This window comes from Mastigoproctus giganteus, chromosome 12 (genome assembly GCF_048544385.1).
Source record: "Mastigoproctus giganteus isolate SK-2022 chromosome 12, ASM4854438v1, whole genome shotgun sequence".
NCBI lineage: Eukaryota > Metazoa > Arthropoda > Arachnida > Uropygi > Thelyphonidae > Mastigoproctus > Mastigoproctus giganteus.
Genome location: NC_143586.1, coordinates 42,556,029 through 42,583,526, shown reverse-complemented (window position 1 = coordinate 42,583,526; position 27,498 = coordinate 42,556,029). Strand labels below are relative to the sequence as shown.

The following is a 27,498-nucleotide window of genomic DNA, read 5'->3' as shown; positions in this document are numbered from 1 at the left end:
CATAACCGAATGATACATCCGAATGAATGATTCGAATGATATGAGTACGGGTGAGTATAAACGAAATATTCGAATGATTTTCTATAATCGAAAAAATGTCATGATCGATTATGAGCTTAGTAATATGCGAGCGTCAGCAGTGACATTAAACAAATGTCTAATTTAAAGAGTGAATTTTAACTATCAGTCCACTATTCGTACTATCAATTTAAGTTTTCTATATTTCGGTTTCTCTAGTTACTTATACGGCTTGTTGCAGTTCAAATTCAGTCATCACGGGTTCAGTGGGTCCTTTCGTTGTTTTACTGAACAACAGAACAAACGATCTGTCACCCTTCTGTCTCTACACCACCCCTCTATCTCAATAACCTTTCCAATTAATTTCAATAATAAGCCATTGTCACTAGTTCTAAGATCACATTTTTTTTATTCACCACATCTCAATTAGACTTTTCTCCCACGATGAACTAAAGGTGTTCTCTTTAGAGGATGCTGATATTGGCGCAGTTCAATGTACAGTCGTAACCATAGCAACAAAGGTGAATGACCCACGTTCTCATAAGGAAACAAGTCGCCTTGGCGGTGCCCACAAGAAACGAACTGGACTGAGCAGGGTACAGCGCAGAAAACCTTTCATGGCACGAATGGAATATCCCAACTATTAAATACAACCCGTAGATATTTCCCAATGTGTGTGTGTGTGTGTGAGCGTGTGTGCAGAGCTGATGTGGATCTCGGTCATATTCAGAACAACGTTTAAATAAGAAATCCAACCTGAAAATAAAGTTGTTTCTACAACTGTTATAATATCTTTTTACAAGAAGAAAAAACAAGGTGAGCGGATGCAGATGACTTATTGTAATCTTGACACATGTCTCCTCTTCCCGCTGCCATGGGGAAGAACGGAAGTTCTTCCCCATGGCAGAACGGAACTCTATTGACCCACAACCTTCCCACCTGTTCACCCTCTGTCTTTTCCTTGTTTGTGGCTCGGTCACTGGGTTCAAGTCTTTGTTCACATGACTGTTTATTGGATGAAATTTACCTATCGTCTAGGATGACCCTAAAGTCCTCATTACTACGGTAATCTGTACCACTGTCTGAGGAATGGTAATTACTCATATCCCATATTGGTAATTATACAAGTGGATTTCCCCATCATCCATACAAGAACATTGTCCATATTTCCGTTTTTGGCTATCTTACATTTGATGAAACATTCGGATCAGATTGATATAACGATTTGAACAAATCTAATCTGTTCCTGAAAGAATCCATGAATAAAACAAAAGGTGTAAACAGTGTGTGGTGTAAAGTCTCATTCCTACGTGTCTTTGTAAGAAGAGTTCTGCTGTGCAACCAATGAGTGGAGTCCCTGCTGCTTTAAACGACAGTGTTTTTAATTTATTAAAAGTACAAATAGTATTTCAGGACTTTGATTAAAAATAGAACTAGTCCATGAATAATTAATATTCAATTATCACAGTGTTCTCAGTGGGCCAACTAATTATCGATTTTTCCCATCTTTAGTTTATCCTCTGCAAATTAAGGTTAAATAAACAGCGATGCCCTATTTCCCAACTTTTTGGGTCATCCATAGGAGGTTAAACGGTCCGGAAGGACAACAAGGGAGAAATTCTTGTTGGGAGGTCTGTCAGCATTAAGGGACTGTGTCTCTGATGGCAAGACAGCATGTATAAGGAAGACACGCGTAATTAATTTTCAAGGAAAGTGCTCAGGGGTGGGACAGTACAATTTGTATGCCACTGCCAAGGACGCGAAGAGGGGGATGAGCAAAATAATAACAACACAGGGTATCACACAACCGGTTTTCAACGCTAAGACAGACGAAAGTTTACTTCTATAATTAGTATTTCGCATGAGTGATTTCGTTCCAATGAGGGACCTTTTTTTAGAGGGAAGCAGAGAGTAGGAAATGCCCCTCGAGACAAAGAACTGTGTAAATTTTCAAAATAATTTTCTGAACTCTGTAAATAATTCTGTAATTAATTTTACTGTATATACACCCCAGATCCACGTGAAAGAGGTGAAACCATTTTTCGAAAGTGGTGGGATCATCGAATTCCAATGATTCGTGCATCATTTTATATTTCTTTCTATAGGCCGAGCTTCGAATGTCTGTGGTGCTTATTGGTAGCACAGTTGGTAGAATCGCCATCCTCCCTACACTGGGTGGTGAAGTCCTGAGTTCGAATTCCGTCGATGACTCGAAGAATTTTTATGGGCCTTTTGTATAACTTGTCTGAGTTAGTTGGTCTGACGAGGGTAAGTATGGTTTTTTGTCCAGAAGACAGAAAATTGATCACAGAAAACACACATTTTACAGACAGTTACACGGAGCAATATGGTCTTACTCGTTGATGCTCCTAAAACCGTACTACAACTACAATCCAGTGTCTGTTGAAGCCATGGGGATTGAAATTGGAGTTTGTGACGTAAGGTTCGTTATATTCTGTAGAATTTTTTTTTCTGCAGAACGTAACGAATCTATCATGATTTGCCGCTTCCATACTATCATTGTCTTTGTCCAATGGGGATTCAGGTGAATTGTTGATCCATGATAATATATGTTCATGTAAACTTCCTCTGTGTTGAAATTCGATTCGTTTGAAACAATCTACAATACAATATTCTTTAGGATGGAAAGTAACCATTCAGGATATCTTGCGCAACTTTGTCAATCGTCCATTTGGCGCAATCACAACGGCTTTCATACTATTGTAGTTCCAGTCGAATGTAAAAGTTTGATTTTATAGTGAAACACATGGAGGCTCACTTTTAAGGCTTTTTGTACGGTGCTCCAGTCACTCACGCGAGATGTATGCTGAGTACTAAATAATCTCAACGAATTTGAATGAGCTTGTTTTTGTTTCACCTTATCAACTCTTTGAATCGTTTCTTCCGTTGCAGATGGACAATCGTTTCTGGACTTAGGCGTTTGCTCGCCTTCTTCAAAATATTTTACAATATTTTATGAAGCTCTGAATATTTTTCTGTCTTTGGTTCGCTGTGAGGGCTGCAATAACATTATCGGCATAATTATAATAAAGTTTATTCCTTTTCTAGTACGAACTCATAAAAGAAATTTGTTCATTAGAATAAATTTTGAAATAATTTTCATTGTTCAAAGAATTCCATCTATACTAATTACAGTGCAAAATTATTTTAAGTTGGAGCTATTATCATCTTTTCTTCCAAATGCTCTATTAGAGAATCGAAAATCCTAATGTGCGAGCTCTTCCTGTCAAATTAAAATGGAATAGTCTTCCCAATTGGGATGCATAGCTTTATGTCCTGATTTATGCTTTGTTATGAACGAAACATCAACGAATTCTCTATAAGCATTATTTATGCGGTGGAAAGATATCTAAGGATAACTGTGGAAGTATAGGGATCGATTCAGACCGTGCCATGGGTCCATAATCAATGACTATTGATTGATATTCCACTGCTATTGAGACCAAAGAAGTCTACCCTTCCCCAAGGTAAGAAAAAGTAGGAAAAGCAGCACTGCATAAAATCACCAATATCTTTATTGCTAAAACAGGGGTGTCCATGTAGGCCAACACATCTTCCTTGGTCCCTACAGTCCTTTGTTGTCTAGCGGAGCAGACTGTGCTATCATCAGCAAAGATTTGGATAAGATTTTCATTCAGTGGAAAAAGGTCATTAATACATAAGAGGAAAAGAGTGGGAGAAAAAACTAAACCTTAGAAAACCTAAACCCAAGAAAAAAAAAAACATTAGTGGAGAAGTTAGAAGAGAGACAGCTGCCCACCGTCAGTTGCAATGAACGGGCAAGGAGAAAACTGGATACTCGATTACAAAAAATAGTTGACAAATCATAAGATGGAAGCTTATTTAGAAGACCTTCATGCGAAACACGATAAAAAAGCCTCTAAAATGTCAAGAGCAACTGCTAGAAGAAAAATAGAATGTTTGCAGGTTTATTTTTAGCTGTGGTGAGAATGGAACCATTCGGTTTTAACAGAGGTGGGTAAAAGATGTCTCCAATAGCTTTGATAAGAGACCAGAATGCTCAACTAACATTTGGACAAGAAGCAAGTTTTCTTCTCTTAGCCAGTCTATTCACAATCTAGTCTGGATCGATTAATACCTGCTCTATAATTTTTGAGGGCTTTGTTGTAAGTAAAAAATGAACCTGGAGATTTGGATGCAAGCTAACTACGATATGCAACATTCTTCTCTTGAACAGCCTTAGCACATATTGGAAAACCAAGGTTTATAATGTGAAATAAAGGATTTCATCCCTACAAGAATAATTTCACTGGCATGATCAGAGCAAACATTGATATCAGAAGGTTTAAAATAGTAATCCAATCAACGAAAAGAAGAAAAGAAACATTGCAAATCATCCCAGTTTACATTCTCGTAATGCCAAACAACACGAGGTTGAGAAAGGCCACCAGGGAAGGGCTCCATTGGAAAAAAGATCATCATCAAGTTGTAATCTGAGGTGCCTATAGGACCACTCACCTCGACCATGCACTTGAAAGGATTGTTTGTAAGAAAAATATCAAGAATGTTGGCTGTGCTGTTAGGGTTATCTGGTATTCTGGTAGGTAAATGGACAATCTCTGCGAGGTCATTAGTAATTGCAAAAGTCTCAGCATCTCGACCACCTCGGTCCGTGTGATTAGAAAACGGAACCTGGCTGTAGTTGTGAACATTAAACTTACCAATGAAAATTGCTTCACTGTTAGGAAAATTAGATTGGAGAAAGCTGACTTTCAAAGAAAGAAAGTCAAAGAGTACCAAGTGATTAGTGCAGTTGCGAGAACGATAGTGCCAACAGATGAATTTGAAATAATGCAGTAGAGAGATTTTAAGCCAGAGAAGATCGAAAAGTGGAGATTCCAAATTACTAAGTCTCTAACAGGACGTACATAGCGGACATATGCACAACTACCACCTTTGAAGGGAAAGAAATCGTACAGCGAATAATTAGGACAACTGAGGTGAGCAATGGTTGAATCAACCGGTAATTGGGGTTCTGTCAGTAAGTTTGGTCCCACCAGACCAAACTTACCTAACCAGATAAGTTAGGTGGTAGGGGCTTGGCAGATTGTAAGTGGAAACGGACATCATTGAGATTAGAACTGACATCTCGTATATTTTTAAAATGAACGAGGAGTGTTTGGGAGGTTTAGATCTTTTCGCAGATATGTTCTATTAATTTGATGATGCATTCAGCAGAAAATAAAAAAGGTGGAAGGGACATATTGTATGAAGTAATGAAATTTTTGGACATAGTGTACACACGGCAAGGACATACCCAGCTCCTTGACATAACAGAGTTTCAACAATGCCGTCCGCATACAGACTACTTGAACTCCCTCCAGTCACTATCTAGAAGAGTAGAAGCAGCGAAATTATACATCGGCTGATCAGGATGCCTCCTAGAGTTACCAATAGATTTGGTCCGGTGAGCTATATAGCTGCCGGCCTGCGAATACCGTTTTAGAGCTATACCCTTGAAATGTATGGAAGATTGGATCTCACCATGATACCCATCATAACCTCAGACGGCAACAACCAAATTACACGATGAAAGAAATGGGGCGTTGCCGGACCTTGCGTTGGAGACTAAACATGGATTCCACCACTACGAGCCTCCAATAAGCAAAGTAGTGATAATGTACCGGTTGATGAGAGTCATCTACCACCTAGTATTGTCTTGTAACGCAGAGGGGCGGAATTCCTTTATGTTGGATGGACGTGACACCTCGACCCCTGGTTCTCACTTGGTTAGTCACCTCCAGTATACTAGGTGCCATACTTCGGGACAGCTTGCCACGAGGTTAGACTCAGGGTCACTATCAGTCCAACCACCGTGAAGATTGCAAGCAGAGGATTTGGTTGTCACAGAACGACCGGACTGCTTCAAAATTCAGTCCACTTGATTCAAGTGTCACCTGAATATCAGTTCCATGAACGTTTTAGACTCCCAGGTATGTAGTCCAGCTTGTCATAGCCCAGAGAATGTCTGTTATAGCCTGAAGGACTACCCAGGTTTGAATTCGCAATGGTTTTACTGAAGGAACGCTCAATTTCATGAAAAGGGTAGGTGTGTCCAATAAGTGGCCACTCGGTGTATATATTGTACCTTTTTCTGATTTTAGTACTGTTTGAATAGAAATTCAAGGGACGTTCTTAATTTTGCTGTAAGAAAATGCACTATTTAATTATTGTGATGGTGAAATTTATTTAGTTAATCTCAATTCAGTTGGAGAAAGTGTTAATTTAACCTGTTTCCAAAAAGTCCATTAATTCTCTAACCTAAATTTAATTGCTAAAACGATCTTTTCCTTCATAATTTCGAAATATAAAAATGCTTCTAAAAATTTCATTTGTGTGGTGATAGCGTTAGTGACCACGTGTTCACATGGCCTTCATCCACTTATCATTCAAGCATATCATAGTGAATTACCCGGAACATTGCACTCTAACCACAAGATACGTGATTAGATAACCTTCGTGGAATTTGGTATAAAATAGATTTCTTCATGTCGCTGCCCTGGTTCGTTCATGCGAAACAGGCCAGCGACATGACGTCTCAAAGAAAATGAATGTTTTACTCGGATCAGACGTGAAAATAAGATTGTGGAAGGTGAAGTCGAACACGCTTTTCACAGACCTCGCTGTGAATGAATATCATTGCGAAGATACTTTCATTTTCAATGACTTTGCAATTGAAGAATTATTTGTAGAACACAAAGACTTTAATTGCATTCGGCACAGCATTAAAATGCTAGGGAAATTATACAAAATTGTATACAAGCGTAAGTGAATAATCGGACACCAATAAATATATTTTCCAAATGTGCACAAAACATACAAATCTTGACCATTCATAAGTCCATTAAGCAAAGGTTTGTTTCATAACTGTAGATTAGCGTAAGAGTCTTCGAAAATCATCTTTCTATATCTTCACATATCCTTGGACGGTTAATTCATGTCACTGACAAGTGCTGGGAACATGTTACTCAAACTGACTAGCTGATCAACAGATGGGAGTATTTATTTGCCCCCTCAACTGACCATGGAGGCAACTTATTCCTTCAATTAACAACTCGTTAGCTAAACGAAAACTTTCTACAATCCAGTCTAAATATTTCTCTCCGTAATTTAAATTTTGGCGCTTATAGTTCTGTAATCGAAACCTTTCCTCATACAGTACCCTTTTGCGGATCTCACCAGTCACATCTCCATACTTGGACCTAGAATTGCAATTATGGTCTTACAAGCCTTGTGTGGAGGGATTGTGATCTTCCTATCTCTACAAGAAAACCTTCGATAAATCAACGATTAGACACCATGGGTCCTCCTTTCCACCTGTCCGCACTGCACAACAAACTTCATGCCTTGAGGTGTCATAACTTAAATTTCTTTCTTCATCTACTTTTTTTTTTTAATTCAGCTCCACGAAGGGTACAAGTTATTTTGGAGTTGCTGTTCCCAAAATGCAAATCCTTATATTTTTTTGCATTAAAACACACCTCCAGTCCCTTCGTTAATGTCATTTAAGAATATCAGAAAGAGACAGCGGTCTCGGTACCAATCCTTTAGGGACCTCCGCTTTTTACGTTAGACCAATTTGAATAGTGCCCATTAATTCCAACCCTCCGCCTCCTGCTCTACAGCCACCATACGATCCATCTATGGATCTCATCTGTGATCCCAACATGTTCTAGCTTATCCGGTAACCTCTCGGGAAGGAAAGGACTGAGTCAAAGTTTTTATAAATTCCAAATAAACACTGTCTAAATTTGTTCCTACATCCAGTTCATGAATGACACTCTCAAAATAGCTAACCAGGTTGGCTAAGAATGATATTCCCTTGACAAAACTATGGCGACTTTCCTTCAGAATTATATTTTAATTTAAATGGCCCTGTCTTTCACCCTTCGTTATTGCCCCCGTTATTTTTCCCTATCACTGAAATTAGACTGCAACTGCATCCCTATCTACCTTTAAAAATTTAGTCTTTTATACTTTCTCCTTCATAATAAAGTGATCATTTCAGTTTCGCTTTGAACTTAAGTAAACTCTCTGATCAACATTAAGCTGACCAACTCTCTGACCAATATTAATGAACACCTGCTCAAGTTGGTCTCCTTGACCAACTTGAGCAGGTGTTCTAATTAAATTCGACATGCTGCCTGATGGTAAATTTCATGAGATTGAGTCATCTGTTACCCACTAAGATTTTATATTTTCGTCCCTCACCAATCTGTTCGCCCACCTTTCAATCCTTTCTACACAAAAGCTTTGCCTTTTAAGTTCAAACGATGCCTGAACACAACCTTCCAAATGCGATCTCACCATGATCTCCTACAGAAGGACAATGACATCATTCTTCCTACTTGAAAAGGTTTTACAAATCATAGAAATGGTGCTAGGCGTTTTTATACCTGCTTGTTTGCCCTGCATATAAAAATTTCAGGTGTGTTTATAACATAACCCTTAAGTGTTTTCGCCCTCAACCACTTTTAGCTCTTCTCCCCCTAACTTGTAAGTAGTCTTGGATTTTTCATTTTTAAATCATATCTTTTTTTTTTATAAAAATCCCAAGCACGAGAGGTATTAGAATCTATTGTACTTAGTACAATAATACCTCTCCGTGCATGAAAGATGAAAGAAGATATTTGTTGACATTGGACTTGAACTTCTGTAGATTGTAATTTTCAGGAAATACGTATGAAGGAAGGTTGTTCCAGAAAACGGCAGTTGAATGAATAAACGAGGAAGACGAAAAGTTGGTTCTGTGAGTTTGAAGTTGGACAGTAAATGGATCTTGGCTGGTGGCGGCACGTGTTCGGACTGTTTTGAAAGAGAGAGCGGGAATTAGAGAAGCCAATTCAGAAGAACAGTGTCCATGGAAGTATCTGTAGAAGAGGCATGCAGCAGAAACAGAACGACTATGAGACAGAGAATGGAGCGAGTTTGTTAGAGATGAGTCATTAATTAACCTAACTGCCCTCTTTTGAATGGAATCTGGTAGTCTGAGAGAGGGTCTGTGGGCACTGCCCCTGATGTGGAGTCTGCGCGGTAGCACAGTGGTATCGACACCGTCCTCAGCACACCGCGTGGATTAGGCCCGGGTTCGAATCCCGTCGATGATGCGAGGAGCTTTAATGGACTTTTTTCACTCCGTGGCTGAGTTAGTCGGTCTCAGGCGTTGATAGTAAGGTTTTTCCCTCAGAAACTGGGGTTTTTTCGTTCAGCAAGACAGACAGACAGATCGATCAGAGAACACAAAATTTAACAGACATAAGACAGCACGGCAGATGAATTTAATTATTCGGGTGGCCTAAAAATAATAGTTTGTTTTTTAGTTTTGGCCCAGATATGGGAACAATATTCCATGGTACAAATCGCAGATTTGCGATTTGTACAAAGTGAGCAGCTGTTTGGAAGAAAGTAACGCCGAGAGCGAAAGAGAAAACCAAGTTTTTTAGATGTAGAGGAAGCAATGTTTGCAATGTGCTTATGCCAGCAAAGATTAGAAGTAAGGGTAATCCCGAATAGAGATATATGATCTTGCCTAGAAATCAGTGTCATCGGAGATAATGATAGGAGCAGAAGAATCATTTTTGCGAGATATAAGAAAAGACTGAGTTTTAGAAGGGTTGAAATCGATTGAGTTATATTTGCCCACTCTATGATTACCCGGAGATCAGCATTTAAGGAATTGGTAGCGATTATTCGACTAGAAAGTGTTTGAGCAGGTCAAGGTTTCTCAAACTGTAATGTAGAATGCTTGTTTGTTTGTTATTTGGTTTTTAGGAGCATTAGCAACTAAGGCCATATTGCTCCGAGGATATGCGGTGGTCATTCCCTGACCTTTCCGCATCCTCCGTATTTGGTGGTGACGGGCTCGAACCCCGGTCTAATCAAGAAGCGTGTGCTACGCACTGCTGCTCCTTCCCACCTGGCTAAGGAGGCGCCTTGTAGAATGCAATGTGCTATCATCAGCAAAACTATTAATAGGATTTCTGGTCAATAGAAGAAGGTCATTAATATACAAGAAAAAAGAGTGGCAGAAAAAACTTAGCCTGGGGAACACTAGCATTAGTGAAGAAGTTAGAATATAGCGAGATCTGCCATCACCCGCAGTGAGCGGTTAGAGAAAAAACTGGATACCCAGTTAGAAAAAAAATAGTCAGCAAACCATAAGATTGAAGCTTATTTAGAATAAGCTTCCAAACACTATCAAAAGCCTTTGAAATGTCAAGAGCAACTGTTTGAGTTTCACCAAACTTTTCTATTGAATTTGTTCATAAATGGGTAACATAAGCCAGAATATCACCAGTGGATCGACATTGACGAAATTCATACTGGCGATATCCATATCTGCAACCAATCCAACTTATTTTGAAGTAGCATGACTTATGTTATGTTAAATGTGTTTTAAGAACAAGCGTCAGCATTTTGTCTGTAATTGGGCGTATCCTTCGGTCGGTTTGCTAGAAAAAAATCTTTCCTCAAAGACTAGCTCACTCAGTTATGGTGTGATAAAAGCCCATAAAAATTCCTTCCGTCCTCGACGTGGTTCAACTCAGGACTTTGCCATCCGGTGTGGAAAGAGGGTATTTATAACAACTATACTACCATTAAGACTATCAACATGGTAGTCTTAATGGTTCTGTGGTGAACCATCCTTCTTGCCTTCAAATCATCGGCAATATTTGACAGTTTCCGCTGTATTCCCTTATTCATTGTAACTAATGACGATTAAAAACAGGAGGGACTATGCTTGCTATTCAGTTCCACTCTTTTACTGCTCTTGACCGTCTTTTCTTATCTTTTAGCCAACCTCTGATCCTTAGAAGGATCTTACTAATAACCTCTGATCCTTAGAAGGATCTTACTAATAATTTCAATTCGCTTGTACTAAAATTCAAGATGCTAAGATAAAAACATAATTGCCTTTCACGTGGAACCGGATCAAAATCTTTTCTGAAGCCAAGGAAAATGATGTCGAAAGCAATTTCAACACTAATAATTCATTTCTTGAAAAATGAAAATCATTTTATTAATTTATAATATGATTCTTACAGCACATTTTACGGGAGTTATTCTTACAGAGAATAACTCCCGTATATTCGTGTTCTTTCTTTTCAGATGTATGTTCTGATATTACCAAAAAAAACTATGTGATATTTCAGTGTTATTGAAATGTTATATCCGAGAATGTGGGATTTTATACCCAGGCAATAGTAAAATGGTAGAGATTTGTTCTGCTTTAAGAATTGGATGGACACGGGCAAGATGATAAAAAAACATTAGTGAATCTGTGAAAGCAAGTTACGCAATATCTTCGAAGACTTTGAAAAAGTTAAATTTCTTTGGAATGCCATTTTGGTCAATAAGAAAGATGAGGACCACGTCGTAAGAACTATAATCATATTATATGAAACTTTTCAAATGTTCTAATTGATAAGAATAGGAAAATAGAGTAATGGATCCTAGGGGCAAAAAAAGAAGATGAGAGCGGTTTTTAAACATTGGTCAAATGTAATCTGAAAGACCCCCAGTGGCCTGGTTACAGTTCTTTTCATCCATGTTCTCATCACATCCAAAATTCACTTAGACCAAAGCTCTGCTATATTAAAGGGACCAAAAATCAAACCGAATATACTCATTGCATCAAGCCCTTAAGTTGACTCTCATATTAAGAAATGATTGTACTACATTTAATTATAGTTGTGTGTATAAGACAGAGTACAACGAAATCTACCACGTTGAGGTTCAATCCGGATTTGTTTCTTCAAACGCCATTGTTTTTAGAATCAAATACTGATGCTCCTGGATACAAATATTACTTTTTCTCTAAAATAAGTATATTTAAATTTTAAACATGCAAGTTTCGTCTTGATGTTGGAATGTGATCATAACAAAACTACCACAACTGAGATTCATTTCATAAAACTGTGGAAAGATCTAAATTTTATTCTGTACAGAGTACAATTAAATAAACTTATAATTGAATTTCAGTTAAACATCGTAATTTTACTGCTGTGATACAGAAAATTAACTGATTTCTAAAACGTGGTCTCTGTTTTGATATTATATAATTTCTAAGTGCTCACGACCAGCGCCACCAAACGTCCAGTTGAGGAATTAACTCTTCAGCCATAGTTGTTTTGCGATGACGAAGGAAGAAATTACAACGTTGTGTTCTTATAACATGTAATTTTATTAATTTTATACGATACATATATGTGGAAAGAGGTAAAAATGTAAGTTTATTGGATTTAAAAAGGTGTTTCTTCTTCAGCATTCGTTCTTCTATTGAAATGTATTGAAAAATGGCGTTGGAGTTGGTCCAGTGTTTAACGGTTGATGTTCGCCTTCACCGCATAAATTTGGAGCCATGCAGGAAACCCTCCATGTTGTGATACTGTGGGAGTTATCCATAGGTAACCTAAATAACCATGATCATTGGGTGGATGTACCACCTTCAGAGAACAGAACTCCTGTTCACCGTATCAATGCTGTACTTATGCATGATTGGAAACACTCAAGGTAAGTTGGATTATTAGAGCACTACAACTATATTTTGATGACGCCATGACACCTCAGGTCTAGTCAGAGCGTGCTATTGGCTAAAACAACGAGAACCAAGAGGATTAGTCTTTGCTGGAGTATTCTAGGAACTCACGATGTCTGGTTGCGTTGGTCCTCTTATTGCGTTTTTAATTAATAAGCGTTACAGATTTTTAGATTTGAATATCATTTTCTTAAAATAGTTAAATTATTTCAAACAACATAGAACCATAATCATAACAGTTGGAAATGATATTTTAATATAATATTGAAATATATATGACCACGATTTTATCATGTTTATACTCTCTTTTAAAGAAGTTTTAATTTTAAGAATAGGAAAATTGTTTTATATATTTCAGTTTATTTATATTCAATTCATGGTTCCTGTGTCTGCAAATATTTTAATCTAAATTAATCTAATAAATAAAATCAAGAATCGATTATTTCACTAAAAATTTTCATCGAATGGTATGTGCTTTCAGAAATTTCCATGGGACTGAGGTACAACTGACATCAAATTATCAATATCGCTGTACAATTTTAGATTTAGAGTACAGAATGAAATAGGTGGATAAAGAAATAGTCTTATCGTAGATAGACTTGAAAAGAAATTTTAAAAAATGAGGCAGTTATCCAACCCTTGTTTAAATTTACCCTTCTAAGATCACCAACTCCACAAAGGTTGGGTGATTGTCTCAACAACTAATTACTTGATTTAAAGTTTATATTAATAGTCTATTGATTTATTTCGGTATTTGATAAAGAAACAATCTTGATTTACCAAGAGAGTGTCCCTGGAACTTTGCTCGAAGCAATTGATATCTGTATTACTGGAATCGAGAAAGTGTTTTGACCAAAGAAAAGACTTCATTCTATAATAACCAAGATTAATAACTTTTAAGATGTTACCATTCCATTTAATCATGCCCATGTCTTTCCAGATTTCTTATTTTTCTTTCCTATTGCTTCTGACACTGAGGAAAGGTTAAGCACACTATTTGAAACGTATGCTATACGCCGTATGTAACTTGCTGTTTCAGAAAATGGGTTGTCAACTTAAAAGTGACATTAGTGGTATTCTTTGAACATAAACTAAATTATTTTGTGAAAATAAATGTAAAGTTTAAAAAGATTTAGAACACTTTATTCTGGCTGTAATCCTAATGTTTTAAATTGTGGTTTAAAATTCAGTAACTTATCAAAATGTTAATTTTGATCTTTGAAGCACCCAACTAATTTACATAAGAAATAAGTCTGAGTATAGATTAAATCTAATAACAGCACGTATTAATTTGATAAAGAAACGCGACAATTAGAAGCCTTATTTTTCCCAAAAGCCTCAAGAGTTGTATGGAAAAATTTCGTATTTGAGAAATTTCTCTTAGGAATGGGAAGAACGAGCTTTTATATGAGTAGGACTGGGAGGAAGCTTAAATGGTTTTGAAATCTGAAACTTTGTTTTTTTCCATCATCCTCCTAGCAGATAAACTTGCCACAGAATGCACGAACTTTACAGACACGAAATACAGACACGAATTTGCTTGCATCCTTAGAATTAAAGGAAAATTCCAAATGTGACCTTTATTAATGTGTACTCTTCAAATGAAGGTTGAAACGTACACACGGGGACACCTGCCCCTGTAACTGACTTTAATTCTATAATAACCAACTTCGCCTTAAATCACCGGAAGACCCCTTCATCTTCGTCCACCCTTGTTCTCTACCCCACATTCTGAGCTCAAGCGACCCTGTTAGAGACCAGCAGAGAACTATGGACTGCCTGGCTTATCTCCTAGTAGTGGTGGTGAGAAATATAGAGTCTCGTTAGGGGGGCCCTGCGACAAAAAGCCAGAAATACAACAGAACCCAACACTACTCACATTTGGTGAGTATGGGCTTGGCACATCCAGGGTCCTGAGCTGGATATCATCATTCTTCTCATTTTGGTGGTTCTCTCTCTCTCTCTCTCTCTCTCTCTCTCTCTCTCTCTCTCTCTCTCTCTCTCAGGGTACTCAAATTGTTTTTTGACTGGTGCAGTATAAGCCTCAGGCTTCCTTGCACCATATAGCTAATAATAATAATAAACAACACACTACACCCACAACCACTCTATGGAGAAGCGACGACTTGCTACCTTTCTTCAACAGACCTGGTAACAACGATGGACAGCCACAGATAAAGCAGCCGTAACCAAAAAATTCATTCCAGACATCCGGACAACCTACCCGAAGTCACCAACCTGGTTCTCTCCAGGTCTCCTGACAACCTATCTGCTGACTGAACACGGGACCATCAGAGGAAAACTTATCGCCCTGGGTCTCACCGACAACCCGTTCTGTTCCTGTGGCCAACTTGAATCATGGGAGCATCTGATGTACTAGTGCCCATTATATGAGGATCTTCAGTGCATTCCGAAATCAAAAATTCAATTCATCCCGAGACTCTGGGAACAATATCTCCTGGAATCAGAGGACATCTATATTGCATTTTCCAAATTTGCCTAAGACCTCTTCGGAAGGCGTAGGTCTCTCCCACCACCACCACAGAACCTACCTGAATTAGGACCTACCTTATTTAGTCCGTCCACCAATTTTCCTGGATGGCACCTATTCCAGGATCTGTGACACCTCAGGAAAAGGACCTTCAGTCCGCTGCCAATGCCACCTGGCGGTCTGAATCGGGTGCTCTTACCCGATTCACTTTAACTCCCTATCCCTCGGTGGGAGAGTAGACAGTTCCCTGTCTGTCTCCTCCTCCTACCACCCCTTCTTTTCATTCTGGTGGGGAATGGGCATGCCCCATTGACTCCCGGGGTTGTCTTCTCTATTCCCCATACTTCTGTTTTTCCCCCCCAGCCTTCAGTCTCCCCTCTCTCTCTCTCTGTCTTCACTACTAGCGTCAGACACATGTCAAAAATTTACCGAGCCCAACACCCATCGTTTTAATCTCTATATTCCTTTTGGCCAAACCCAATCCCAGTGCGCTTTTTTTTACGTCTTAGCCACTGAAATCTCAGGGGTAAATAGGTGGCAGGACCTACTAGAGTAAATATCTAATACTGGTGCCTGATCTGCCTCCCAGGGGCATAGTGTGGCAAACGGTGGGCCCAGTAGGGGCACAACGGCTAAAAGGTCAGATGAACAACGGTACACAACACAACACTCTACAATATCCATACACTTTTAAATCTCAGGCCTCTACAGTGTTCTGTATCACACGACAATGTATGCTAGCGGAGATGGGGGAAACCCCTGGTGCCGTTAGACCCTAAACACACTATACACTACACCCACTGCGGAAATGGGGGAAACCCCTGGTGCCCTTTTAACACGAACACACTTTACACTTTACTTTATTACACCCACTTCTGGCATTTACAGAGTTCTATTTAATTCACTCGAAAAATGATGGCGCAGTTGTGGGAAACGACCCGTGGAGCCCTAACCCAAAACACTATGCCACTATACTCTGACTTAAGAAGCATCCATAATCGCCAATAACCACAAACTCAAGACCTACTGGCCTCCCAGCTATGAATGCCCCTTCCTGGGATGAACAGTGATATCTAATCACTAATTGCTTCAGCCTTGCCAACATACAACATAAATATAGCCAACAGAATTACCCAACTATTGACTAAGACTGAACTACCCAACTTTAACATTGATGACTACTGGACTTGGACAAATTTAACCAACTGGAAATTGCAGGCGAAGACTTGTCGTGACATAGGTTCATTGGCCTCAAGACCATCAGCACTGAGTCCCCTTACCCAGTGTACTTTCAATTCTTAACCCATGCCCCATTCGCCTGATGGAGCCATCTCATCCTCCCTTGGAGATGCCTTCCCTCTGCATCCCCAATACTTCTAGCTTTATCCTCCCCACTTGAGTTCTATTTCCCCGCACTCTAACTTAATTTTTTTTTACTTGGTCTCTGTCCAGAAAGCTCAAGCGACACTGGCAGAGACCAGCCAGAGAATTATGGGCAGCCTGGCTACCTCTCTTAGCGGTGTGTGCGGGCAACATGGGGTCCCATCAGGGGCCCTACGGCCAAAATCCAGAACCCAACACAATACTTCATAGAAAACTCATAACACTTTCACAATTTTTTAATATATGGCCAGGAATTTTTGCCAACTGCTTAATCGATCCTTTTTTTGCCTTGAAGATTAACCGGAGAATCCTATTCCCCCAGGAATAGTTCAAGCGATTTACTGATGATGTTCCTCTTGGTGTGCGATGTCATCAGTTGTATATGTGACGGCGTTCTACGTCATTTTGGTCAATTAGGCAGACTATTTAAATGAGCATTTCTGTGACCAATGGATAGTGTGGAGGATATCCTATGTGTCCTGCTCATATCCCGGATCTGTTTTCACTCAAGTTTTACCTGAGCGGTCATCTAAAATTAATCATTTACATGACCCTGTATTTCGCCAACTTATAGAACAAGGATTCCAGCAATCTGAACACAAACTGGAATTTTTTAAACGCGTTAGGCATGTTAAAATTTGCATTAAACACAATGTGGCCATTTGGGTAGGGTGGAAATTGTTGGAACATAAAATAGACTGTAACTCGAAAATAATGCGATTTCACAAATATAACTTTTTCATTGTTTCAAATCCTGAATCAATCCTGAAAGTATGATCCATGAATGTATTGTACAGGATGCTTCATGTTATATTTTCATTTTGAAACATTAAAAAATTGAAATAAACCACAATTAACCTCACGGTATTAAAACCAATGCCTTGTTTCTTCACCTTAGAAAAAATAATGCAGCAGTAAACTTCTTGTGGAATAAAATAAGCATACTTTTTAAGAACCATATTAAAATTCAATTTGTTCAAGAAATCAGATGTGGGCTCATAAATTTCAACCATTTCATTGATACTTCATTTTCATCGCCAGTGCCACCAAAACTAGTCCCGATGCCTCCAGAGGTAAGTCTTCAACGGAGTCAACGATACCAAGTGTTCTGTGGCATCAGCGAAGGAGACCTCCCAGCTACTTTCCACTGGGTGAAAAACGGCCAACCTCTCGTAGAAACTTCGGATGTCTCAGTGCGTAGGCAGGACGATTTCACTTCTTCATTCACCATAGCTTCAGTAAAAGAAGAGCATGCTGGGAACTACACGTGCATTGTATCTAACATGGCCGGTACTGACAAATTCCTAACGAAGCTTAAAGTGATGGGTAAGTCTCTTTATTGCTGATAAAGTTGCGCTTTCTTTAATAATATACTGACGTAAAGCTCCATATAAAATACACTCAGGGTACAATTTATTGGAACACCTTCTCCCCACCACCCTGGCATCCTTTGTAAGGAAATGAACATATCGCTCCAGTGAACCCCAAGTCCAGCTCATGATATAGATGGCAGAACCAGGACGTGGAGAAATGATATTGCAAATAACATGGGGACAATTTATAAGGTAGGAAAACTTGAACGGCCGTATTCTTGGGATTACTGAGATCCATCATAATTTTTGCTGACTAAGTACCTCGCATAAGAGACATTCCTTTGTTCCTTTGTTATAGATTCTTTCCGAGCAGCCCAGTCGTCCAGTCTTAAGCCTGCCATTATTCATTGTGGAGAAAATGATAAATACTGTCCACATCTTCATGACTCAATGCACAGTAAGAAGGTTACTGGTATATACACTGAGTTGGTTTTACATTGGCAATACCTCCTTATGTTGGAATGGACTTGGTCAGTGACGCTGGTGAAGGCAAAAATTCGGGAACGGCTAACATAAAATTTCACTCACACGTGGCGCGTCGAAATCCTCCCGACTTCGAATTTGGAATGATTGCCGGGAAAGACGTACCAGTATCTCGAAAATAGCCAACATGGTTAAGTGCTCTCGTTGTGTTATTTCACGCGTGTTCCGTGACTGGCTCAACAGAAGTCCAACAAAGGTCACACATAGGACGGCCATATGTAGTCGATGCTCTTGGTGAGCATCGTAGGTCTCGTCTCTTAATACAGCAGAGATGCAGCACAGTGGCCCAGCTAGCCCCTAATACAACTTAGGAACAGCAAGACCAATATCCATGTGGACTTTTAGTTTTTAGTTTTACTTGACAAGCGGCACCAGGGGTCTTTCCCAACTCTGTGTCGTTTACAAACTCTTCAACGACCAGAGAATGTGAATTAGGGTGTGTTTGTGTAGTGTTAGTGATGGGTTGTGTTGTTATGTTATTCATCCAGGGGACCTGTGGAACACCACCGACTAACCCCCGTTTCCCGTTCATTGGCACGTGGAGCCTCTGGTGGAGTAAACCTTGGGATCGCCTGAGTTTCCCAGATAGGGCCTAAATATACAAAGTTTTTGTTTAGGTTTGGGAGCGGGGAGGTGGTGGACATTATAGCCCCTAATTTATAGGGTACCCTGGCCCTATGACGTTATCCTAATCACACCTCGTGTGGTTCTCCTCCCCATACCCCTCCTTAGTTTCGCCTAAAGTTAGGGCTATAATGCCCCCACCGCGGACATTAGGTTGTATAAGCTATGGCCGTCATGGGTACCCATGCTCACTGTGAGACACAAGAAACTGCGCTTTTTATGGGCACATCAGCGCCAACACTGTACCATCGACATGTGGAAATCTGCAGCCTGGTTTGATGAATCCCCTTTCCAACTTTGTCACGCGGATGGACGTATCCACATTTGGAGAAAGTAACACGAGGCCATGGCACCTGGGTGTACTGTTGATGTTCGACAGGCTGGAGGCAGTGATGTTAAGGTTTGGGGATTGTTTTTGTAGCATGCCCTCGGTTCTCTAATTACCGTTAATTAACCGCTCGGTGAGATGGGAACGCCTACCTTTCTATTGTCTCTGACCAAGTACACCTTTCATGATGACAGTGTATCCAGACAACTCTGGTATCTATTCACATGACAACGCGCCATGCCACAAGGTCCAGCAGGTTGCTGAATAGTTTCAGGACCCAGGCAATCAATTCAACTTCTCCCATGGTAATCCAACCTACCAGACCTTTCATCCAATTGAACATGTTTGGGATCTACTGGAAAAGGACATTCGATGGTATGACCATCGAATGTCCTTTTCCAGTGAGAGATGGTCTAAACCTTTGCGGGATTACTGAACACATTAATCAATGCATAGGTATACTTCCACACCACTCCCTACAATACTTTGTGGAGTCCATGCTTTATTTGCTAATTTCATGGAATTTAGAATGATTGCTGGTTTTAGAAATAGAGGTCAACCAGTACAAAGCACGGAGTGTATATTTTATCTGTTTAATTTAATAATTTTTATTTTTGGATTTTAAATCACTTCCAGTTCCTCCCACGTGGGTCCGGCAGCCCTATGACATTGCAGTCCTTTCAGGAAAGAAACTAATATTGAATTGTGAAGCTGTAGGAAACCCTGTGCCAACGACCAGCTGGAAAAAGACGAAAGGTAATTTTAATTCGGATATTTGAGTCTCAGTCATTAAAGGATGATTCAGTGGATCATATAGTCTTAGAAGTTAAAACAAACCATAAAAATTTACTAACAAAAATCCTAGAGACATTGACGATATTTCATAATATTATTTAACGGCTTATATGGAATCCTTATTGGCATTTAATGCAGGACTCAGTGTGCAACAAATGGAGCCAATATCTGGAAGTCGATGGAGGACACAGGATGATGGTTCGCTAATTATTTCAGAGATCAAAAAAGAAGACGAAGGCTTTTATTCTTGTGAGGTAACGAATGGTGTGGGAGATGGTTTAAAGAAGACTGTGCGTCTTGAGGTCCAAGGTGGGTCCCACTGGTTATCGACATCTTGTAATGAATCTGCGTATATTAATATTATTTCAACAATTACATTTGTTTAACGCTAAATCTATTTATAGAATTAATAACAAATATTAATAAAAAACATTAATTATTTACTCTTTTATTAATTAATTTTCTAGTTCCACCTATAGCAAGGCTATCTACTCCTGCAAAAATAGTTAAAAAAGGAGAAAGAACGGAGGTTTTATGCAATGTTAGTGGAGACAGTCCTCTTGAGTTGTTTTGGGAAAGAGGAAAACATCAACTAAAAACATCATCAGATGGGCGGTAAGATTGTGTTTTACTCGTTCATTCTGAATTCACCTAATTTCACTTTATTCTCTAATCCAGTGTGACTCATCGATTTTCTTTTCAGTATTAAAATCGTTAATCTGATGACAGACGTTGGTATAACATCCTCCATGGTTATAGAAAGAACAGACGGCAATGACAGCGCCCTCTACACGTGTATTGGAAAAAATACTTTTGGTAGTAGTCTAACTATGGTTAGACTCAGCGTGATTGGTGAGAAGTGAAAATTTCTCAAATGAATTTTAATACATTTAAATAACCAAGTTTTAATATATTTAAAATGTTTGCATATTATTTCAAAAGATATATTCGTAATTAATCTGAGTTTTCCAGAATGTCCGGGTTCCCCAAAGGACTTTTCAGCAACAGACGTGTGGAGTAGGAGCGTTCGACTTATTTGGAGTCACCCTTATAATGGAAACAGTCCTATTGCTGCTTACTTTGTCACCTACGCAGAAAAGTCAGGTAAGATCCCTGTTGTCTGTATCTTAAACATGGAATAATAATAAATTATTATATTGATATTGTATGCTTATCTTTATCAGGTGCTTACGAGTTTATGATTTTTCCTATTTTTTTAAATGTTTCTTAACGAGCTTAACTTCCTGGTTTGAACGTTGTAACTCTGTGTTATTTTTATAAACTCTTCTGTTCCACATTACCAAGAAGTTATATACAGTATGAGAATACATCTTATTATCAACAATAATAAAAATTAATAATAAGAATAATAATAAGACTGAAGGATTTATGTTGGCCATCCAAGACCAGTTAATATACACCAGAAACTATAGAAAATACATCGCAAAGGAGCCCGAAATGTGAAATGAGACATGTCGACGATGCCACTTGGCCTTAGAAACGGTCCAGCACATCGCAGGGGGATGGAAAGTGATCGCCCAGACTGAGTACGCTCGTAGACAAGACTACGTAGCCAGGATAATACATCAGAATCTACCGAGGAAATCCAGTTGACCAAAGAAAGTGTCCATTCTACAAGTACGAATCCCAGGCAGTACAAGAGACCCCAACCTATAAGCTGTACTGGGACTGCTCCATAATAACGGATAAGACCATCCCGCACAACAGACCGGACATAACCCTTGTTTACAAGACGGAAAAGGCTACCTAGCTGATTGACATAGAGATGCCCAACACTAGCAATGTCCAGAAAACCCATGAGAAAAAAATTAGGAAGTATACGAACCTGAGACATGAGGTCACGGATATGTGATATATGCAAGAAGTAACGACCATCCCGATCATCATGTCAACCACCGGTATGGTGCCAAAGACCCTTCATAGCAGCCTAGCAGCAAATAGTCTCTCAGAGAACACCTACAAGGAATTCCAAAAAGTCGTAATCCTGAACACCTGTAGGATAGTCAGAGAGTTCCTCGATCAACAATAACACCAGACATTACAACCACCCTGTGTACTTGGTAGCAGTACCCGTCACGGAGTGGAATCCCTCAATCAGGGGGAAATAATATAAGAGCAACAATAATAATACTAATAGTATAGGAAAAAAGGAAGAAGAAGCCAACTCATGAAGTGAGGCATAGAAATGAATACGTTTATCATGCAAACATAATACAAAGTAACAAAACTAGAGATAGATATGACACTGTGCAGGACAAAACTACACACGAATTGGTTGGAATGATTCCCAACGGTCATCAAACAGCGAATAGCAGGCCAGAGACGGACCATCGTCGAGAAGAACCTGATAGGTCCTGTAATCTTGGAAATCAAGCAGGATGTGAGCGAACAACTACAAAATACTACAATGAATACAGGAACAACCGAACCATAATTGGGAGAGGAACAGTAAGTATAAGAACTACAACCTGCAGCAGCTGAAGTGGAGACAGATGAAATCGCAATATCCAGAATAGAAGAAGAGTGAAATAAATTCCTAGCAGAATTGGAGGGAATGAATCTCATAAATACCCAAGCCATATCGAAGCAGAAACCCAATAGAATCCTCTGTAAAATCATAGACCAAATCAATAGGCGAATAATAACAAATTATCTCAATATCAACGAAGTAACGCTAGACGCCATTTACTGTGCCGCTATTACTGCAGCCACCAGGATTAACGGAAAGGAAACCAGACATCAACATAACACAAAATGCAAAGAGAAGGAACCACCAGCTTGGGAAAAAAGGCTACAGCAGAAGATAGAAGAGATAAGAGTGAAGGTAGGCCAACTGACCCAGTACCGACGAAGTTACAGAAGGAAAAAGCTGAAAAAGGCGATTCTCAAGAAAGACAACACCCACAGCAAACACGAGACCTATAATCAGAGAATCGAATAATATAATAAATAAATAAATTTTCTGTTTATACTCCGGCACGACAACCAAGTCAGTAGAGTTTACAATAAATCGTCAATACAAATATTTATCGTATTTAGTAGTCACGGGCTTGAACCCCGGTGCACTCAAGGAACGCGTGCTATGCACTCTCGCTCCTGACCACTGGGCTACGTCAGGCCCTCTTGACACCCTTAAGCAGAAACTCCTGGCACTCAGCAAGAGACTTTGCCGTAACAAGGAGAGTGCCCGGAGGAAAACAGACAACAGGATATTTAATGAAAACCAGAGATTCTTCTACAAGAAAATCGGACAGGAGGAGGAGAAGAGTCAGAACTTCATGGCCGAGCAGCAGAATGGATGTAAGCAAATGAGCAGAGCATGCAAGCACCAACTGACCATTGACGCAGCAGTTATAGAGCAAGCCTACAAGAAGCACCGCAACCTGTACACGGCCTACATCGACTACATCAAGGCCTTCGACTCCGTGCCCAATAACTGGCTGATAGAGACACTAAAAATCTACAAAGTCAATCCGACAATATCACACTTCCTAGAATTAACCATGACAAAATGAAGAATCGCCATCAATGTCGAGAACATCACGATCAGAATGATACCTATCAGAAGGAGAATCTTCCAGCAAGATGCTCTGAGCCCTCTATGGTTCTGCCTAGCACTTAACCCGCTGTCCACCATGCTCAATAATAGCAAATACAGGTATATCCTAAAAAGAAGAGAGGAGCAACCAGTACACCCTCTCTCTCACTGGATGTATACGGATGGCTTCAAACTCTATGAGGCAAATGAGAATCAACTCCAAAAGCTACTCCAGGTCACCGAACAGTTCAGCACTGATATCAGGATGCAATTTGGCCTAGACAAATGCAAGACCCATAGATTGCATCAAGGATATCCAGTCGGACGAAACTACCAGCTGAAGTCTGGTGAATAGATTGAAGCCATGACAGAGGGAGAGACATACAAATATCTGGGGATGATGCAGGCGCCACACCAGTTAGAACACAAGGAGATCAAGGCCCAACTCACTGAGAAATATCATCAGAGAGTGAGAAATCTGTTAAAATCAAAGCTCAATGGAGGGAATATGGTCACAGCCATAAACACTTACGCAATTCCAGTAGTAACGTACTCCTTCAGGATCATAGTTTGGATCAACACCGAACTGAAGGAGACTATGAAATCAACCAGGATAATAGTGTCCAAGAGGCGACAACTCCACCCGAATTCGGTCATCGAGAGAATGACCATAGTCCGTAAAGAAGGAGGGAGGGAGGGGATTGACACCTCATTAAGAACCTGCGGGATTACTTCCAGGAAAACACGGCACCAATCTACCAAGCCATAAGAAAGACAGACGACCCACAACGCTCAACCTCAACAATGGGACCACACTCACACAGACAGAAAGATGGACGAAGAAGACACTCCAAGGCAGACAGTACAATGACCTACATCAAAGCTACATAGATAAGGTGGCTTCCAACGCTTGGCCCACGAACTGAAGGCTCTACCTCGAGACTGAAGGATTCATGCTCGCCATCCAAGACCAGGTAATCAGTTCCAGGAACTACAGAAAACACATCGTCAAAGACCTCGGAGTAACAGTTGACATATGTCAACGATGCCACCTTGCCCCTCTCAGAGAACACATAGAACTCCAGAAAGCCACGATCTTGGACACCTGTAGGATAGTGAGACCAACAGTAACAATAAATAATAACAATTGTAACCGGACACAACCAACCATCCCATGCACTTGGTACCAGTACCTGTCACGGGGAGGAAAAATTACATAAAAAAAGTGAAAAGTTTTTTTTTGTAATAATGATAAACCACACGTAATAATTCTTCTTTGTGCTATCTGCCTTCAGTTTAAAAAAATCATTATTTTTTTTCATTCTTCTTCAGCATCTTCCAGGTCTGAGAATGATAAAGTTAAAATAACTGGCACCCAGAATTCCTTGCATATATCCGATCTTCGCCCGCACACCATGTACGCGTTTCAAGTATTGGCAGAAAACGAGGTTGGACAAGGCCCACCCTCTACCTCCATTGTCGTGACTACACATGAGGAAGGTGTGAGTTCAAGATTTCTTAGATTGAGAAATAAAGTATATGAATTTCTGAATTAGAACACCAATCTATCCCACATACCAGTTCTTTGTTAATGGTAACACAATAACAAAGAACTGGTATTATAAATAATTATTAATAAATATAATAAATATCAAATTATTGAATATTTTGTAGTCGTGTGGATATACAATTTTAATTACCCATTTTTGTAAATAAAATATGGTTTTGAGAATAATTAAAATATGACGTTTACTGTGGTGGATTCACTCTTACAGAACCAGGAGTTCCGCCGAAGAACATGAAAGTTGAAGAAAGAGGAGCCACATTCGTAAACATATCATGGAAGGTGAGAGCTGTACCAGAAATATATTTAAATATAATGCACTGAACATTGGGTGCCTCAGAGAAGTATATACCTAACACAATCAAACATAAATGTTTGGTATGGACTTCAGAATATTTATTTCATATTAGATATACAATATGGTGAATATTTTCGATGATAGAACTAATTCCTCTTAACGATTCTTTTCTTAGCCGCCACCAAGAAACTCATGGAACGGCGACTTAAGAGGGTTCTATATTGGATATAAGACTTCCAGTTTGTCCGGTCATCAGTTATCATATAGAACTCTTTATGTGGACAAGATAGAAACAGAACATCGGTACCTGCTACTGGGTCTCCATCCATCCACCAGCTACACAATTGAAATTAGGGCTTTCAACAATGTAGGTATGGGACCTCCGTCCGAGCAACTCGTGGTAAAGACACTCTATGGAGGTAAGCAGAAAATCAATGCAAGAACTCAATATTAACAGTAAACAAACAGTTGCAATTGTATCTATTCGTTTTTGTTTCAGATCCACCAGCAGTACCGAAGGTAGAAGTTATTTCGACCCGTCGATCTGCAATAGAGGTAAAGATCCAAGTAGAGAAGAAAAAGAAATCTCCTCCATCAGGTAACTACCCATAAATAATGATTAATATTTTCTTCTGTCCAGGTATAACGTCTGCGCGTGTAGTGATTATAATCACCATCCTCCCCACACCGGATGGGAAAAGGCTCGTGTTCGAATTCACTGAGTTAGTCGGTCTCAGGCGTGGACAGTAAGGTTCTTGTCCACCCGGAAACTCGGATTTTTGGTCCAGGAAAACAGAGAAATCGACCAGACAACACACCCAGTTTATGAACTGTTAATATGGGCATATGAAACTTAGGCAGGACACATAGCTCAAAGACATGATGACAGCTGGGTAAGAAAACAATAGACTGGTACCTAAGAGGAGCTAAAAGAAAACCTCGAAGACAACAACGGAGGTGGACAGATGAAATTCAAGAGTTCGTGGGCAGTAAATGGATGGCCATTGCACAAAACAGAAGGAACTGGAAAGTTGCTGAAACGGCCTTAATCCTGCAGTGGATTGAAAATGGCTGATGATGAAGTTAGTTCTTCTTGGGTGGCCCTAATATGACAGATGTTTTTTTTTGTGCAGATGTAAATCGATGTGTGAAAAGGAAGAAATCCTCTGTTGACCCAAAAATAATTTTTATAAAAAAAATTATAAAATATAATAATATATTTATGAATAACATTAAACTATTTGAAAAATAGAATTTTTTTAAACTTACTCGCTAAATAAATAAATTTTATATATTTCATAGAATACATCATCCATCTACGCAAGGAAAATAGCCAATGGCAAGAAGTTCCCCTGTCTATATCACCATCCCACAAGTATTCTATTGGGGGATTGCTGTCTGGTAGCCATTATCAAATATACGTCACAGCACGAAACCAGTTTGGAGACAGTGGGCCAACAGACGTTCTCAGTATTCGAACTGATAAACAGTGTAAGTCACCATTTCCTCCCTGATGGAATATTCTTAGATATTTAGGATCATATTTTACCTTTCTACAATATTTTACATGTCTGTACTTAAAGAAGGATGAAGTCACTGTGATTACATAGCTTTCCATTTGTCATTTTTTAACCAAAATATGCATAAAGCAAAGATAAACCGTGTCATATTTATTAGCAATTTGAGACTCAAATTGATATTCATAACTTACTTCTATGCTTCTAGATCCTTCATCAAGTATTCCAATATAATGATCTAAATTATTCCCACATTTGATTCTAAGAGCCCTTATTGATTTCTTACTCTGCAGATGAAGTGTAATTTTAATCATGGTCATTTCTCTCCTTGGGCAAGATGGACTTACCCAAGAAGACGCATTTTAGCAACTCTCTCCCATTTTCTTTGGAAAAATGTGCCCGATTAGTCCCTTCAGCAAGTCGCAGTGGTAATGAAGTGACTTGTTTAGTGTTGCAAATACAGGTGAGGGTATTTAGCCTAAATT

General features: G+C 39.3%; 1 protein-coding gene across 1 annotated transcript; it reads left to right on the top strand.

Moving 5' to 3' along the window:
* The first annotated feature begins 12,325 nt into the window (after nucleotides 1–12,325).
* LOC150076961 (cell adhesion molecule Dscam1-like) lies at nucleotides 12,326–26,060 on the top strand. The gene is made up of 10 exons (XM_090385744.1): nucleotides 12,326–12,573; nucleotides 17,514–17,798; nucleotides 19,917–20,036; nucleotides 20,214–20,384; nucleotides 20,543–20,690; nucleotides 20,779–20,927; nucleotides 21,018–21,179; nucleotides 24,967–25,134; nucleotides 25,410–25,480; nucleotides 25,672–26,060. The coding sequence occupies exons 1-10, from the start codon at nucleotides 12,483–12,485 to the stop codon at nucleotides 25,948–25,950; spliced, it is 1,644 nt and encodes a 547-aa protein (XP_090241870.1). The 5' UTR covers nucleotides 12,326–12,482; the 3' UTR covers nucleotides 25,951–26,060.
* Nucleotides 26,061–27,498: the final 1,438 nt, after the last annotated feature.

Coding starts and splice junctions, on each gene's coding strand:
- LOC150076961 (XM_090385744.1), top strand. CDS start 12,483: ATGATCATTGGGTGGATGTACCACCTTCAGAGAACAGAACTCCTGTTC. Junction 20,037..20,213: donor CAGCTGGAAAAAGACGAAAG/GTAATTTTAATT, acceptor CATTTAATGCAG/GACTCAGTGTGCAACAAATG. Junction 20,691..20,778: donor AAAACATCATCAGATGGGCG/GTAAGATTGTGT, acceptor TTTTCTTTTCAG/TATTAAAATCGTTAATCTGA.